Source organism: Schistocerca piceifrons, chromosome 4, assembly GCF_021461385.2.
Source record: "Schistocerca piceifrons isolate TAMUIC-IGC-003096 chromosome 4, iqSchPice1.1, whole genome shotgun sequence".
Taxonomy (NCBI): Eukaryota; Metazoa; Arthropoda; class Insecta; order Orthoptera; family Acrididae; genus Schistocerca; species Schistocerca piceifrons.
The window spans coordinates 148309702-148325904 of NC_060141.1; the positions used below are offsets into that span (position 1 = coordinate 148309702).

Below are 16203 nucleotides of genomic sequence, written 5' to 3' on the forward strand. Positions count from 1 at the left end.
AAGCTTAAGTAAGTTTGTGAATCAGGCCTCAGGTCACCAAGGTTGTCCGTGCCTGGTCTAGAGGATGAAATAACTCTTCTGGCTGACACTGTATTTTATATGTGTACCTTCCTGAAGAGTTCTATTAGTGAGAGCTAATGAAATGCCTGCATTTCCAGCCAGTTATTGGGGTACTTAAAAGTTAAATGTAATCATCGTCATTTATTGCACATAACAGGCCATAAAGGCCCATGACAGAAAGCAAAAGAAATCTTACAAACCAGAATAACACACTATACAAAGATCAATAACACAATCAGTGACACAGGAAGGAGCATTGTCCTGATCACAGTTGCAGGTATTTCCGGCAGATGTTGTTCCACTTTCTTCTGTCCATTGCATCTTCCAGGGATGCTGTTGGTTCTGCTTTCTGCAACGTCCTCATCACCCTGTCTTTCCACCTAGTCCTTCGACGACCTCTTGGGCGTCTTCCAATCAGCTGGGATTGAACACTCGGTTGGAGATAGATTTTCCAGCTCATAAAGACATGTCCCAACCACTGGAGTCGTCGTCCTATGATGGCCGTACAAACGCCAGATTTCCCAAAGCGTTGGTACAAGTCCTTTTTTTGCCTCCTTTCCCATTTTCCATTTTCTCTGTTGAATGTAGGCCCATAGATCTTCCTGAGCACTTTCATTTCAAATGCGCAAATGCGCTCTTAAATTGTTTGTGAAGTCACACATGTCTCGCAGCCGTATAACAGAACCGGTTTTACCAGTGCCATGTAAGGTTCGATCTTGCTGTTTTGTGAGACCAAGCGTGACATGAATAAGTTATTGAGACTAAAGAAGGGATGATTGGTATTAATTAGTCTCTGTTAAATCTCTTTCTCAACCTCGCTTTTATTAGAAAGAATCGATCCCAGGTACTTAAATTTCTCTATTCGTTAGATTAGATTAGATTAGTACTTGTTCCATAGATCATGAATACGACACTTCGTAATGATGTGGAACGTGTCAGGTTAATAATAGGTGTCTATACAAGATATTACATTTCACAAAATATTACATGACACTTAATATTATTAATTTTTTTTTTTTCGTGGGGGTTGGGGAAATTACCCACTTACTATATCCAACAATTCATCTAATGACTAGAAGGAGTTGCCATTAAGTAATTCTTTTAATTTCCTTTTAAATGTTATATGGCTATCTGTCAGACTTTTGATGCTATTGGGTAAGTGATCAAAGACTTTTGTGAGAGCATAATATACCCCCTTCTGAGCCAAAGTTAGATTTAGCCTTGAGTAGTGAAGACAATCCTTTCTCCTAGTGTTGTAGCCATATAACTGCTTTTACTTTTGAATCCTTTCGGATTTTTAATAACAAATGTCATAAGTGAATATATATATTGTGAGGCTACAGTGAATATCCCTAGCTCTTTAAATAAGTGTCTGCAGGATGACTTGGATGAGCTCCAGCAATTACTGTGATTAGACGCTTTTGGGCAATGACTACTCTTTTACTGAATGAAGAGTTACCCCAGAATATAATGCCATACGAAAGCAGAGAATGAAAATAGGCGTGGTAAGCTAATTTCCTCAGATGTATATCACCAAAATTTGCAAGAACCCTAATAGCGTAAGTAGCTGAACTCAAACGTTTCAGCAGATCCTCAGTGTGTTTTTTCCAGTTCAACCCCTCATCAATGCATACACCTAGAAATTTTGAATACTCTACCTTAGCTACCGATTTCTGATCGAAGTCTATATTTATTAATGGTGTCATTCCAATACTGTGTGGAACTGTACGTACTGTATTTTGTCAAAGTTTAATGAGAGCCAATTTGCGGAGAACCACTTAATGATTTTCTGAAAAACATCCTTTACAATTTCACCAGTTAATTCTTGTCTGTTGGGTGTGATAGCTATACTTGTATCATCGGCAAAGTACCAGCTTTGCATCTTCGTGAATATAGAATGGCAAGTCATTAATATATATTAAGAACAGCAGAGGACCCAAGACCGAACCTTGCGGCTCCCCATTCTTGATTGTTCCCCAGTTTGAGAAATCACCAGTTTTTTGCATATTATGTGAACTGTTTATTTCAACTTTCTGCACTCTTCCAGTTAGGTATGATTTAAACCATTTGAGCACTGTCCCATTCATACCACAGTACTTGAGGTTATCTAGAAGTATTCCATGATTTACACAATCAAAAGCCATTGATAGATCACAAAAAAATCCCAACGGGTGACTTCCGGTTACTGAGAGCATTTAATATTTCATTAGTGAAAGTATATACAGGGTGTTACAAAAAGGTACGGCCAAACTTTCAGGAAACATTCCTCACAGACAAAGAAAGAAAATTTGTTATGTGGACATGTGTCCGGAAACGCTTACTTTCCATGTTAGATCTCATTTTATTACTTCTCTTCAAATCACATTAATCATGGAATAGAAACACACAGCAACAGAACGTACCAGCGTGACTTCAAATACTTTGTTACAGGAAATGTTCAAAATGTCCTCCGTTAGTGAGGATACATGCATCCACCCCCCGTCGCATGGAATCCCTGATGCGCTGATGCAGCCCTGGAGAATGGCGTATTGTATCACAGCCGCCACAATACGAGCACGAAGAGTCCCTACATTTGGTACCGGGGCTGCGTAGACAAGAGCTTTCAAATGCCCCCATAAATGAAAGTCAAGAGGGTTCAGGTCAGGAGAGCGTGGAGGCCATGGAATTGGTCCGCCTCTACCAATACATCGGTCGCCGAATCTGTTGTTGAGAAGCGTACAAACACTTCGACTGAAATGTGCAGGAGCTCCATCGTGCATGAACCACATGTTGTGTCGTACTTGTGAAGGCACATGTTCTAGCAGCACAGGTAGAGTATCCCATATGAAATCATGATAACGTGCTCCATTGAGCGTAGGTGGAAGAACATGGGGCCCAATCAAGACATCACCAACAATGCCTGCCCAAACGTTCACAGAAAATCTGTGTTGATGACGTGACTGCACAACTGAAGTGATATCAGGTGCTCCCCAGGGAAGCGTTCTGGGACCTCTGCTGTTCCTGATCCATATAAATGACCTGGGTGACAATCTGAGCAGTTCTCTTAGGTTGTTCGCAGATGATGCTGTAATTTACCGTCTAGTAGGGTCATCCGAAGACCAGTATCAGTTGCAAAGCGAGTTAGAAAAGATTGCTGTATGGTGTAGCAGGTGGCAGTTGACGCTAAATAACGAAAAGTCTAAGGTGATCCACAAGAGTTCCAAAAGAAATCCGTTGGAATTCGATTACTAGATAAATAGTACAATTCTCAAGGCTGTCAATTCAACTAAGTACCTGGGTGTTAAAATAACGAACAACTTCAGTTGGAAAGACCACATAGATAATATTGTGGGGAAGGCGAGCCAAAGGTTGCGTTTCATTGGCAGGACACTTAGAAGATGCAACAAGTCCACTAAAGAGACAGCTTACGCTACACTCGTTCGTCCTCTGTTAGAATATTGCTGCGCGGTGTGGGATCCTTACCAGGTGGGATTGACGGAGGACATCGAAAGGGTGCAGAAAAGGGCAGCTCGTTTTGTATTATCACGTAATAGGGGAGAGAGTGTGGCAGATATGATACGCGAGTTGGGATGGAAGTCATAAAAGCAAAGACGTTTTTCGTCGCGGCGAGATCTATTTACGAAATTTCAGTCACTAACTTTCTCTTCCGAATGCGAAAATATTTTGTTGAGCCCAACCTGCATAGGTAGGAATGATCATCAAAATAAAACAGAGCTCTAACAGAAAGGTTTAGGTGTTCGTTTTTCCCGCGCGCTGTTCGGGAGTGGCCGGCCGGAGTGACCGTGCGGTTCTGGGTGGTACAGTCTGGAGCCGAGCGACTGCTACGGTCGCAGGTTCGAATCCTGCCTCGGGCATGGATGTGTGTGATGTCCTTAGGTTAGTTAGGTTTAATTAGTTCTAAGTTCTAGGCGACTGATGACCTCAGAAGTTAAGTCGCATAGTGCTCAGAGCCATTTGAGCCATTTGTTCGGGAGTGGAATGGTAGAGAGATAGTATGATTTTGGTTCGATGAACCCTCTGCCAAGCACTTAAATGTGAATTGCAGAGTAATCATGTAGATTTAGATGTAGATGCAGATTGCGTGCGGATTCTCGTCAGCCCACACATGTTGATTGTGAAAATTTACAATTTGATCACGTTGGAATGAAGCCTCATCCGTAAAGAGAACATTTGCACTGAAATGAGGATTGACACATTGTTGGATGAACCATTCGCAGAAGTGTACCCGTGGAGGCCAATCAGCTGCTGATAGTGCCTGCACACGCTGTACATGGTACGGAAACAACTGGTTCTCCCGTAGCACTCTCCATACAGTGACGTGGTCAACTTTACCTTGTACAGCAGCAACTTCTCTGACGCTTACATTTGGGTTATCGTCAACTGCACGAAGAATTGCCTCGTCCATTGCAGGTGTCCTCGTCGTTCTAGGTCTTCCCCAGTCGCGAGTCATAGGCTGGAATGTTCCGTGCTCCCTAAGACGACGATCTATTGCTTCGAACGTCTTCCTGTCGGGACACCTTCGTTCTGGAAATCTGTCTCGATACAAACGCACCGCGCCACGGCTATTGGCCCAAGCTAATCCGTACATCAAATGGGCATCTGCCAACTCCGCATTTGTAAAAATTGCACTGACTGCAAAACCACGTTCGTGATAAACACTAACCTGTTGATGCTACGTACTGATGTTCTTGATGCTAGTACTGTAGAGCAACGAGTCGCATGTCAACACAAGCACCGAAGTCAACATTACCTTCCTTCAATTGGGCCAACTGGCGGTGAATCGAGGAAGTGCAGTAAATACTGACGAAACTAAAATGAGCTCTAACATGGAAATTAAGCGTTTCCGGACACATGTCCACATAACATCTTTTCTTTATTTGTGTGTGAGGAATGTTTCCTGTATAGCACTTTCCGTTGAAAAACCCTTCTGGAAACCAAACTGACATTTTGTTAAAACTGTGTCCATGTGTATTGATAGTGGTAGGGAAATCATGTCGGTGTGAGATGATCATATATTTGGTTCTCTCGTCGTCGGCAACTAATCCCACTTAAATGTAAGAAATATAAAACGCTTAGAGCCGTGGTGTGTTTGTGAGGATTCTTATTACGCTGTACGACGGCTGCCCTGTGTTCGCAGGCTCGCATCCAGCAGCGGCAGCTGCAGGAGAAGGAGCAGAAGCTGCTGCAGCTGTACGAGAGCCAGCAGCAGCGCGCCCTCGACCGCGTCGTCACGCGCTCCACCTCGCTCAGCTCCAGCCTCAGCACCGCCGCCTTCAGCACACTCACCACCACCAACAACAACAGCGTACGCACCAGCCTCAGCAACGGCATCAACAACAATAACGGCGCCGTTGGCGGCGGCCGCGTGCGCCAGATGTTCGACGAGCGCCGCAAGCCGAACAACTCGGCGCCCGCCGCTCCCGGCTGGGACCGCAGCTACCCGCTGGAACCCATCAACAAGTACGTCTCAAAAGTCCTATCATTTGTAGATATTCTGTATCTACAAGACATAATGAGGGTCACCATTTTTATAGGATCCGTCATCCAATCGATCCATCATCATTCAACCATATCATCCATCTATCCATCCAGCATTCTTCATTTAATATATCCGTCCAGCATCAATCGATTAAAATATCCATCCATCCAGCGTCAATCGGTCAATACAAACATTCATCCATTCTTCCATTCTTTTCTTTCTTTTCTTTCTTTCCTTCCTTCTTCCATTCCTTCCTTCTCCATTCTTTCCTTCCTTCTTCAATTTTTTCCTTCTTTCTTCCATTCTTTCCTTCTTTCTTCCATTCTTTCCTTCTTTCTTCCGTTCTTTCCTTCTTTCTTCCATTCTTTTCGTCTTTCATTCGTTCTTTTCTTCTTTCCTCCATAGTTTCCTTCTTTCTTCCATTCTTTCCTTTTTTCTTCCATTCTTTCCCTCTTTCTTCCATTCTTTCCTTCTTTCTTCCGTTCTTTCCTTCTTTCTTCCGTTCTTTCCTTCTTTCTTCCGTTCTTTCCTTCTTTCTTCCGTTCTTTCCTTCTTTCTTCCATTCTTTCCTTTTTTGTTCCATTCTTTCCTTTTTTGTTCCATTCTTTCCTTTTTTGTTCCATTCCTTTCTTTTTTCTTCCAATCTTTCCTTCTTTCTTCCATTCTTTCCTTCCTTCTTCCATTCTTTCCTTCCTTCTTCCATTCTTTCCTTCCTTCTTCCATTCTTTCCTTCCTTCTTCCATTCTTTCCTTCTTTCTTCCGTTTTTTCCTTCTTTCTTCCGTTTTTTCCTTCTTTCTTCCGTTCTTTCCTTCTTTCTTCTGTTCTTTTCCTCTTTCTTCCGTTCTTTTCTTCTTTCCTCCTTAGTTTCCTTCTTTCTTCCATTCTTTCCTTTTTTTCTTCCAACCTTCCTTCTTTCTCCCATTTTTTCTTCTTTCTCCCATTCTTTCCTTCTTTCTCCCATTCTTTCCTTCTTTCTCCCATTCTTTCCTTCTTTCTTCCATTCTTTCCTTCTTTCTTCTGTTCTGTTTGTCTTTCTTCCATTCTTTTCTTCTTTCCTCCATTCTTTCCTTTTTTCTTCCATTCTTTCCTTTTTTCTTCCATTCTTTCCTTTTTTCTTCCATTCTTTCCTTTTTTCTTCCATTCTCTCCTTTTTTCTTCCATTCTCTCCTTTTTTCTTCCATTCTTTCCTTTATTGTTCCATTCTTTTCTTTTTTGTTCAATTCTTTCCTTCTTTCTTCCATTCTTTCCTTCTTTATTCGATTCTTTCCTTCTTTCTCCCATTCATTCCCTCTTTCTTCCGTTCTTTCCTTCTTTGTTCTGTTCTTTTTGTCTTTCTTCCATTCTTTTCTTCTTTCCTCCATTCTTTCCTTTTTTCTTCCATTCATTCCTTTTTTCTTGCATTCTTTCCTTCTTGTTCCATTCTTTTCTTTTTTCTTCCATTCTTTCCTTCTTCCTTCCATTCTTTCCGTCCTTCTTCCATTCGTTCCTTCTTCCATTCTTTCCTTCCTTCTTCCATTTTTTCCTTCCTTCTTCCATTTTTTCCTTCCTTCTTCCATTTTTTCCTTCTTTCTTCCATTCTTTCCTTCTTTCTTCCATTCTTTCCTTCTTTCTTCCATTCTTTCCTTCTTTCTTCTGTTCTTTCCTTCTTTCTTCTGTTCTTTCCTTCTTTTTTCTGTTCTTTTCGTCTTTTTTCTGTTCTTTTTGTCTTTCTTCCATTCTTTTCGTCTTTCTTCCATTCTTTTCTTCTTTCCTCCTTTCTTCCATTCTTTCCTCCATTCTTTCCTTTTTCTTCCATTCTTTCCTTTTTCTTCCATTCTTTCCTTCTTGTTCCATTATTTTCTTTTTTCTTCCATTCTTTCCTTTTTTGTTCTATTCTTTCCTTTTTTGTTCTATTCTTTTCTTTTTTGTTCCATTCTTTTCTTTTTTGTTCCATTCTTTCCTTATTTCTTCCATTCTTTCCTTATTTCTTCCATTCTTTCCTTATTTCTTCCATTCTTTCCTTATTTCTTCCATTCTTTCCTTATTTCTTCCATTCTTTCCTTATTTCTTCCATTCTTTCCTTCTTTCTCCCATTCTTCCTTTCCTCCTTCATTCCTTCCTGCTGCACGCCCTGCCATCCTAACTTTCATTTTCACTGCAGTCGTTTTGTTCTCTGATCCATTTACATGTTTTCCTGCCAGTTTTAGTAATTCTCAGCATGTGTTTATCGGCAACCCTAATTTTTGTAATGGTTTTCCCATTGAAAGTTCATGTCTGACTCTCATGAGTCATAATTAGTAATGTCCACTGTAAACCTTGCGAGGTGCCGGGGCTAGCAGTGTATTTAACACTAAATTCTTCTCGAATCTTCATATGGAAATGATGCTCTAAGCCCCCCCTTTTCTAACTCCTACTTTTGCTGTTGCACATGGATTAAGAAGAAACGTGAACTGACTGTAATCGACCCTGCAAGTGGAGTAGAAAAGAGTTTGGCACCTGCAATAATTTAATTTGATAGACATTAATTAAATACAGGAAAGTTTCAGTAACGTAGTGAGAAATGAAAGGGTTGTTCTACCGATTAACAGAATGAAAGTTATGTCCAAAATAACAATTTGATTTATTATGACTAAACTCAAAATCATCAACAAAAAACATGAAACATTTACAATACATCAAAATGGATCAAATTGGATACTCAAATAAATGCTGTGAAGGTGAAGTTGTCCATAAACTAGATTGTGACATTTATGACGAAGTGATACGTGGAGCCAATCCCTTGCAACTCAAATCTTAAGAGAAACGCACAACCAACCCAACGTTAATTGCTGCTACAGTAGTGAGAACTCAGACAATGAACACCCAAGACAGAACAAAGTTAGAAAAAGACGAACAGGCGCGCTCTGCTGAGCTCTGATTATCACAGTGCAAATTCCCTAATCTGCCGGTGCTGCGGACATACATTACCAAGCTGTCTTCTTAACTGCAAGGACACGATCTGGCGTACCGGAAGCGATGGCTGGTTGCTTCGACGTCCCATCGTGGTGATGATAATGTCGCGAGTATAGCCCGAAACAAATTGTCCTGGTCTGGTTGTTCCAGACTAAAGACTTCCTATCACCACAAATGCGCCTCTGAGGGAGACGAAGAAGGCTCGCCACACAATCACTAACGGTACAGTGATTGATTTTAACAAGCAAAGTCACACAGTAACTCTGATACAGTCAACTATAGCCAAAACTGCCCAAGACAGAGAACATAGGCCGCTTGTCCACAGAACGCTCAATTGCCAACTGTATTCGGAAAGTTACGTTGAAGTCGAAACTTCAGCAACTTCGTTAAACAGTTACAATCAAATAAAAGTATATTAGACAGCCAACGGAAGGCAGGCTGTCCAGAGCAGCGAGAGCTCAGTCTTGTAACCTACTCCGACCAAAAGGCGAGAGCCGACTCCCACAAGAGCACCCGTACAAACCGAACACAGAACATTCCTGCCCCCACGCAGTGGCTGTGGTTAAACGTTCCAATCAGAAACTCGAAAACCGGAGGAAAATTCCACTCTATTGCCGAAGCACTACCATTCCACCAATGGAGATTCTTGGCGCCAATTTCTGCGCCGATTTTGCTACGTCACGGAGCTATGCCCTGAGCAAGCCAATCACAGTTATGATTTTGCAGAAAATGCGGGAACTGCCTGGGAACGCAAGTCATTCCCACGCCTCGCTGGTAGCCCGCCATAAAGCGTTTTCGCTAAGTTTCTGCGAAGTAACGGAATCTCTAGCCCAGCCGTTCCTTCAGGCCTCTGCGGGCGTGTCTTTTGACAATGTCGGCGTCTGGAAAGCATTCACTCGACTTCCTCACACCCGTCGGCTTAACCCTTTCAAGATCAGCAGTGCCCACCTGTCACCGGACCACCCGGGTGACGAGAGACGCTGCGTGGGAAGTCCGCGTGTGAAGGAATAGCGACTTTTCACCACATGCAATTAGAGAGGAAGATCGAATTACTCAGACTAAGTTAGAAATATGAGAGGGGGCTTCTGCCACCTCTCAACCTTCTTTTTCAGACCCATTAGAAGCTGACTCTCCACAACGCAATTAAATTTAACAAAAGCACTCTTTTTTTTTTACGACATTATTTTCGCCACTGTCTGTAGAAACGATATTCACAAATGCAATTTCGGCCTTAGAGGCATTATCAAGTGGTCTGCTACAAACGAATGTGCTTCATCACATGTCAAAGGATATTTGTGGTAAGGTCTTATGGGACCAAACTGCTGAGGTCATCGGGTCCTAAGCCAACACACTACTTAATCTAACATAAACTAAGTTACGCTATCGACAACACACACACACCCAGGCCCGAGGGAGGGCTCGAACCTCCGACATGAGGAGCGGCACGGACCTTGACAAGGCGCCCTGGACCGCGCGGCTACGTCTAAGTTTGACAACTTTCCGAGGCACACGTCATCGTCGTATCTGAGTCTGGTAACAATGCTGCAGTTTCATCATATAAGATCAAATAGCTAAGGATAAGATTGCCAGGACTTGTGTACATGTCGGTGTATTTTTATTAAAGTTTGACGTGTTCTGAAGCACAGTCGTCTGCAGCGGACCACCTGATAATGGCATCAAGGCCGAAATTGCAATCTACAGTCAGTGCCGAAAATGTCTTTAAAAAAAGTTCTACACAGTTGTGAACGCGAGCCATAAGAAAGTAATCAAAAGCATCCAGTGTCATCATTACTTCTCCGCTTATTTATTTTGCTGCTCTACATACAATAATAGTCCATTTATTCTATGACTTCATTTTTAATTTATATCGCTTTCATCTCTACTAGTCACTTATACTCTAGTCTCACAACAACTGATTTTTGTGCCCACATTCAAACTTGCTCTATTTCGTTCTTCTGCACGTTAGCAGCAAAACGAAAGTGGTCCAGGTGTACGTTCCATTCATATATATACACCTTCTTTTCTAGTTTGGGGATCTGAAAACTGCTTTTAGAGCTGTTGAGAATAGTTTTGGTTATATGTAATCTCCTTGTATGACTCCTCACTCCGTAATTACTCACAACCCTGACGAAATCTGATAAAAAAATTGCTTTTGGCCGCGCGGGATTAGCCGAGCGGTCTATTGCGCTGCAGTCATGGACAGTGCGGCTGGTCCCGGCGGAGGTTCGAGTCCTCCCTCGGTCGTGGGTGTGTATGTTTGTCCTTCGGATAATTTAGGTTAACTAGTGTGTAAACTTAGGGACTGATGACCTTAGCAGTTAAGTCCCATTAGATTTCACACACATTTGAACATTTGAACAATTGCTTTTGACAAATACACAGCCTGACAGAAAATGTGAAGCACCGAGAATACATGGACAGATGTCAACGTTAACTTCGTAAATGTTCACGCCATCAGCGAGTATGTAAATGATTAGAGTTGCAGTTCTCTGTGACAAGTAGAACGGCATTATTGCTGTTAGAGTTTACTGTCGTTACCAGGCCTGATAACGGCCAGCGTCAGATGACTGTGAAGGACATGGAATGCCGCGTACTGAGACAAGACGTTATCAGCAGCTGACATTTATAATGGGTCCTCATTGTGGGTCCCAGTTTCGCCGGCTGGTCGAATTGTGCAATATCCAAATTTGTGGGGTACTCGCGTGCGACTGTGGCCCAACGTTGGGTTGCATGGGAACGTAAGGGCGGGCATTCTCGTCGGCAAGGTTCCAGCCGACCTCGTCTGACCAACACAACGGAGGATCACCGTGTTGTGCACCAGGCTCATCGTAACCCCTTCCCATCTGTCTCTGCCATATGAGAAACATTAATGGACTCCCCGCTACATTTTTTGCCATCTGGTCGGAGATCAGTAGCAGCCAGACCAGTGAATTACTGTGCCATGCGTAGGCAGCAGATGACATAACAACGCCAACGGCTGCGGTTGAAGTGGTACTGTGACTGGAGAGCGTGGACTGGTGATGAATGGCGTCACATTGTGTTCAGATGAATCGTGGTTCTGCACGACCCTGGATGACCATCGTCGACGAGTAGGGAGCAGACGTGCTGACGGGTCCCATACTTCCAAAATTTAGAAGGGGCACAGCCGTTTTCCACCTGTCATCATGGTGTGGAGAGCAGTTGGGTATGACTTCAGCTCACAGCGGGTTGTGTTCGAGGGAACTCTGACATCACTAACATCCTGCTTCTCCATGTTTTACCTCTCATACAACAGTACTGTGATGCCATTTTTCAACATAACAATGCTCACATCACGATTCTGTGAGAACTATCTTCATGATGTTGAAGGCCAGCAAGGCACTGAAATTTGTCCCCGATTAAACGTGTGAGAGACCAGGTCGGACGTCAAATCTTTCCAGCTGTCATATGTATGTAATGAAGGACTAGATAACATGATACTTCCTTTCTGCCGTGAAGTTTGGTTTCGTTTTCTCTTCGCCTTCTGGATGGTTCACTTTCTTTGTCAGGCAACAAACATGTTCACTATGTTTACGTAAGCTGAATCAGGGCCTTGTTTCACTAAGCCTGTTACAACGCATGTTGTTGCAGATTAGTTAAAAGCTTCCTAGAACTCTTCGAATGCCAGACAAAGCGGCAATCGACACTCATTTCTCGCTTCTATAATGTCTTTCACAATTTACAAGTGATCCATTGTGCTACCTGTACTTTTAAAGTCACTTTGTTCCTTCGCATGATTAAGTCAATACATCTTTTATAGAATTTTATGATAATTTTATTGACTATCTTGTAAATCACGGGAAGAAGGCTGCAGTATCTACTTTTTCTCCTCTTTTCTGTCTTCTTGTTTGTCAGGTTGGACAAGCTTTCTTCTAGGTTTAGGGAACTGAGTATTACAGTACGGTAAGGTGCGGAAATAGACGTTATCGTCAAATTGCGCGCCTTGAAGAGGGATAGCTAGTTAGTTAATTAGTTAAATATTCCATAGACATTTGAACGATTCTGTTATAGAAATGATGAGGAAAGAGTCCGTTTACATGATATGTATACATTGTTAGTGCTGCTGGATACCAATTTCTAAGTAGAAATTGGTCAATGGAATAGAAGGGGTTGTCCACGAGAAATGATTTTAAATTGGGCTTAAGACTTGATTCGCTGTCAAACATTTTGTGTTATGTAACAAAGAAATTCACCAGACAATCGAGCAAACTGAGAAATTATTTTATTTTCGCTATCAGTTTCGGTAATTTAATATGCCATCTTCAGGCCCCATATGCACTTCTCAAAAATTATCAATATTGTCATACTGGGACCATCTGTTTCTGATGTCGTGAACTCTCAAGAGTTTCCTTCGAAGATTTGATTCAGTCTTGTACATGTTGTACAAGGTGGTGCCTTGAGTCAGTCTTTGAGTCAAGTTTTCAAATAAAGCACTTGAGAATTCACATCATCTAGAAACAGATGGCGCCAGTATGCCAATATCTATAATTTTTGAGAGCTGCATATGGGGCGTGAAGATGGCCTATTGAACTGCGGAAACTGGTAGCGAAAATACAATAAAATAACTTCTCAGTTTGCACGGCTGTTTGATGAATTTATTTGTTAAATATTTGACCAAGCGCTGTCCCACGTCCACAATGGATGAGTAAGTCTCAAATCGTGATGGTTATTTTTGACGGATTTCATTAGCGAAAATATGTATTGTGACGGCGCAGTTAAAATGTCGAGCTTCTTGAAGAGACATGCTGCCCGTGAGTGAACACGCTTTTCTGCAGTCATTACTTTCTTTCTAAGTGACAAGCTACCACACGCAATTTTTCTGTAACAGGAGTACGTAAGAACTTTCCAGATCGTCGTCTAAGATGCCAGCCCTCGTATTAATCGTATACTACAGGTGGCACCTTACCAGTATTGTGCCGTAAGGATTATCATCTGTCCACATACCCCAGTTGTGGAAATTTTGTATTCTATTTCTCCTGAATGCTGACACATCTGTAAACAATACTGAAGATATAAATAGCAGATGTGCAACCAACAATAAGCTACAGTTCTCCCACTGTCGATGGTGGGCGGGCAAAACAACCTGTAGACTTTGAAGATAATACGGATGCATGAAAGGCCTTAAAGTACTTTCCATGCGCTACTATGAGATGTACATGTTACGCTTGTAATGACAAAGGACAAAATGTGTTCTTCCTGTCCTAGGTTACAAGCGAATCGTAGTCTACCTCGATCCATCGTGCGTGGTGCTACAGATATCACGATATACAACAAAGATTGCGTGAGTCGAGTGTCTCCTGCCTGGATACTGGTTTTGATAGTCGTACAGCGTCCCACCAATTACCATTTACGCGGCTGTGTATAAAAATTGTATCTGTTGTTCAAGAAATGAATGTTCTCTCACGCTAACTCACAATTACTCCACGCACGCAACGGTACGCTAACGTCAAGCGTTCACAAATGTCAAACTAAATATGTCTCTACAGAAAAATTTCGCCATCGACGATATAATGAATGAATCAGCAGACGTCAGACATCACTCGATAGTTTAACAGAAAGAAAAGTAGTTATAGGTTACAAACTTAAGCTGACGAATTTTACGTACAAACGCACCCGTCTTGGAGAGAGAGGTCACTAACGCTCACCTACGACTACGTGGAAGTCAGTTCAAATCCTGGCGATGGACGAAATTTCCATCGTTGCTAACTGGCCGTTAGAGAATAAAGTTATTAGAGCCCGAGTGTGACGGTCACAGGCTGTACACCATGTCCTGGGTTAAAATACAAACTCCTGTACGCTGCCTCATGGAGTGAATGATGTGGCAATGTTAATGGCGATCCATCTGAGAGGAATGTAAAGCTCTGACGAACGCTTAGTGTCCCCCCCTCCCCTCCCCAAGTGTCATCCTTTTGCCTTCTCTCACTATCATACTTCACAGAGATTGCACCACGGTATATACACACACACACACATTTTTAACACCTACACTCAACAGACGCACTTACTGCGCAACACTCATTTCTCGAAGGAAACGTTCCAGCGAGCACTAAGGAAGACAACGTTTCCACCTGGGCGGCTGAACCGAACCTTCAGGATATCCCAATGCGGCGTTGCGGTCCGGCTACGAAGTTCCAAGTTTTAAGATATTTGAATTTTCAATTAATCGGTTCGACCATGTTCGGATTTCTTTCAGCCAGGACTAAATATTGCTTTCTCGTTAAATTATCTCTTTGTTCAATTAGTAGATTCTTAATATCAGAAAGACACTGGATTGGGAAAAGTGTCCTTCAGTTGTTCTTCTAAAATTGCTACTTTTCACAACAAGCGGCAACGGATTATGTATCTCCCTGAAGCTTGTTTACATTAAGTTAAAAAATTTTATCTCCATGTTTGTTTTATATTTTGTTTTACATTTTGTATATGTTATCGACCTCAAAGCAACTCAGAAATTGAAACAATTCTCCCGCTAATATTATAAAATTTCTTTGTCTTAACAGGTAAACTTTCTCTTGACGAATTATTAACACTTTATACTTCTTGTGTAAGCACGCTTAGAAGTACCGTTAACTTAACAACTATGTTATGTTCGTCGTATAAGAACATACAGATGTCAACGGACAGACATCAAGTGACAGATGTCAGAAGACTGGCTGACATAATATACCAATACGTTTATTTGCAAATATATCTTGTTCCTTTTTTATTCAATTAGAATGGGCTCAGTTAACACTTGACAATATTCAGAGGGCGGCAACAGTCGGCGGCTGGATCTTCTTGAAAACGCTCGCCTTCCCCTTCCGCTGTGGCAGTGGTCACTGCAGCATCTTTGGCAGTCGCAGCGAAGATACCACCTTCAGTATACTGCGTCGTCATAGATCTCAACGTGTAACAAAAGAAAACAAACGTTCATGTAATATACGATCACAATTATTTAAAACAAATTATAAACAACTTTTGAATCAAACACTTACTTACAATTTGTCTCTCGTCACCTACATACGCTTGGTCGGTATTGTGACAGCTCACGTATTCTGTTACGCCGCAACGGTTAATCATGCCATAAGCCTAAATTTTACTTGTACCCATGCACGCACGGTAAATACACTTTCGTTAATATCTGTTTTGTCGATTTTGATGTGAGAAATTCCTTCCATAAACTTTTGAAAAATACACTGATAGCCATTGAAATCGGTACACTATGACGGTAGCGTGCAACGAATTAGCAAGAACTGTACTACATATTTGGATAAACAATTGATTAGCAATCAAGCACAGACACAATATAGATAAGAATTGTGTCATCTGCATTCTGTGTATGAGGAAAGATAATGCAGCGGGTTCCTCATTCAAAACTTCATTCTAATATTTGTTGTTACTGAGAATATCGTTTTATGCCTCGTGTAAGAAGAGGTACGTTTATTAGCACATGTTTCGGGAAATGAACGAGCTGACCAGTTGGCAAAGCTGGCCACTCGGATGCCGATTCTGGAAATGTGGTCCCAGAACCGGTTGTTTATACGCAGTAGATTGCTGGAAGTCTGGAACACAGAATGGTCTGCTCTGATCTCCCCAAACAAACTGAGGACAATTGAGGAGACCACGACCGCTTTGCAGTCTTCTCTGAGTGCTTCTCGCAGGAAATCCACCATCCTCCGTTGACTCCGCATTTGCCACACTTGGCTGACCCATGGCCACGTTCTCCGACATGAGGATC

At 42.1% G+C, this 16203-nt stretch overlaps 1 protein-coding gene across 1 annotated transcript in view; it reads left to right on the plus strand.

The window, feature by feature from the left end:
- The window catches only part of LOC124795175 (serine/arginine repetitive matrix protein 1-like), a 475479-nt gene that overhangs the window by 417583 nt on the left and 41693 nt on the right, over nucleotides 1–16203 (plus strand). The window contains exon 3 of the mRNA XM_047259074.1: nucleotides 5198–5520. Coding sequence (XP_047115030.1) covers nucleotides 5198–5520 — 323 coding nt within the window. The remainder of the gene's footprint in view (nucleotides 1–5197; nucleotides 5521–16203) is intronic.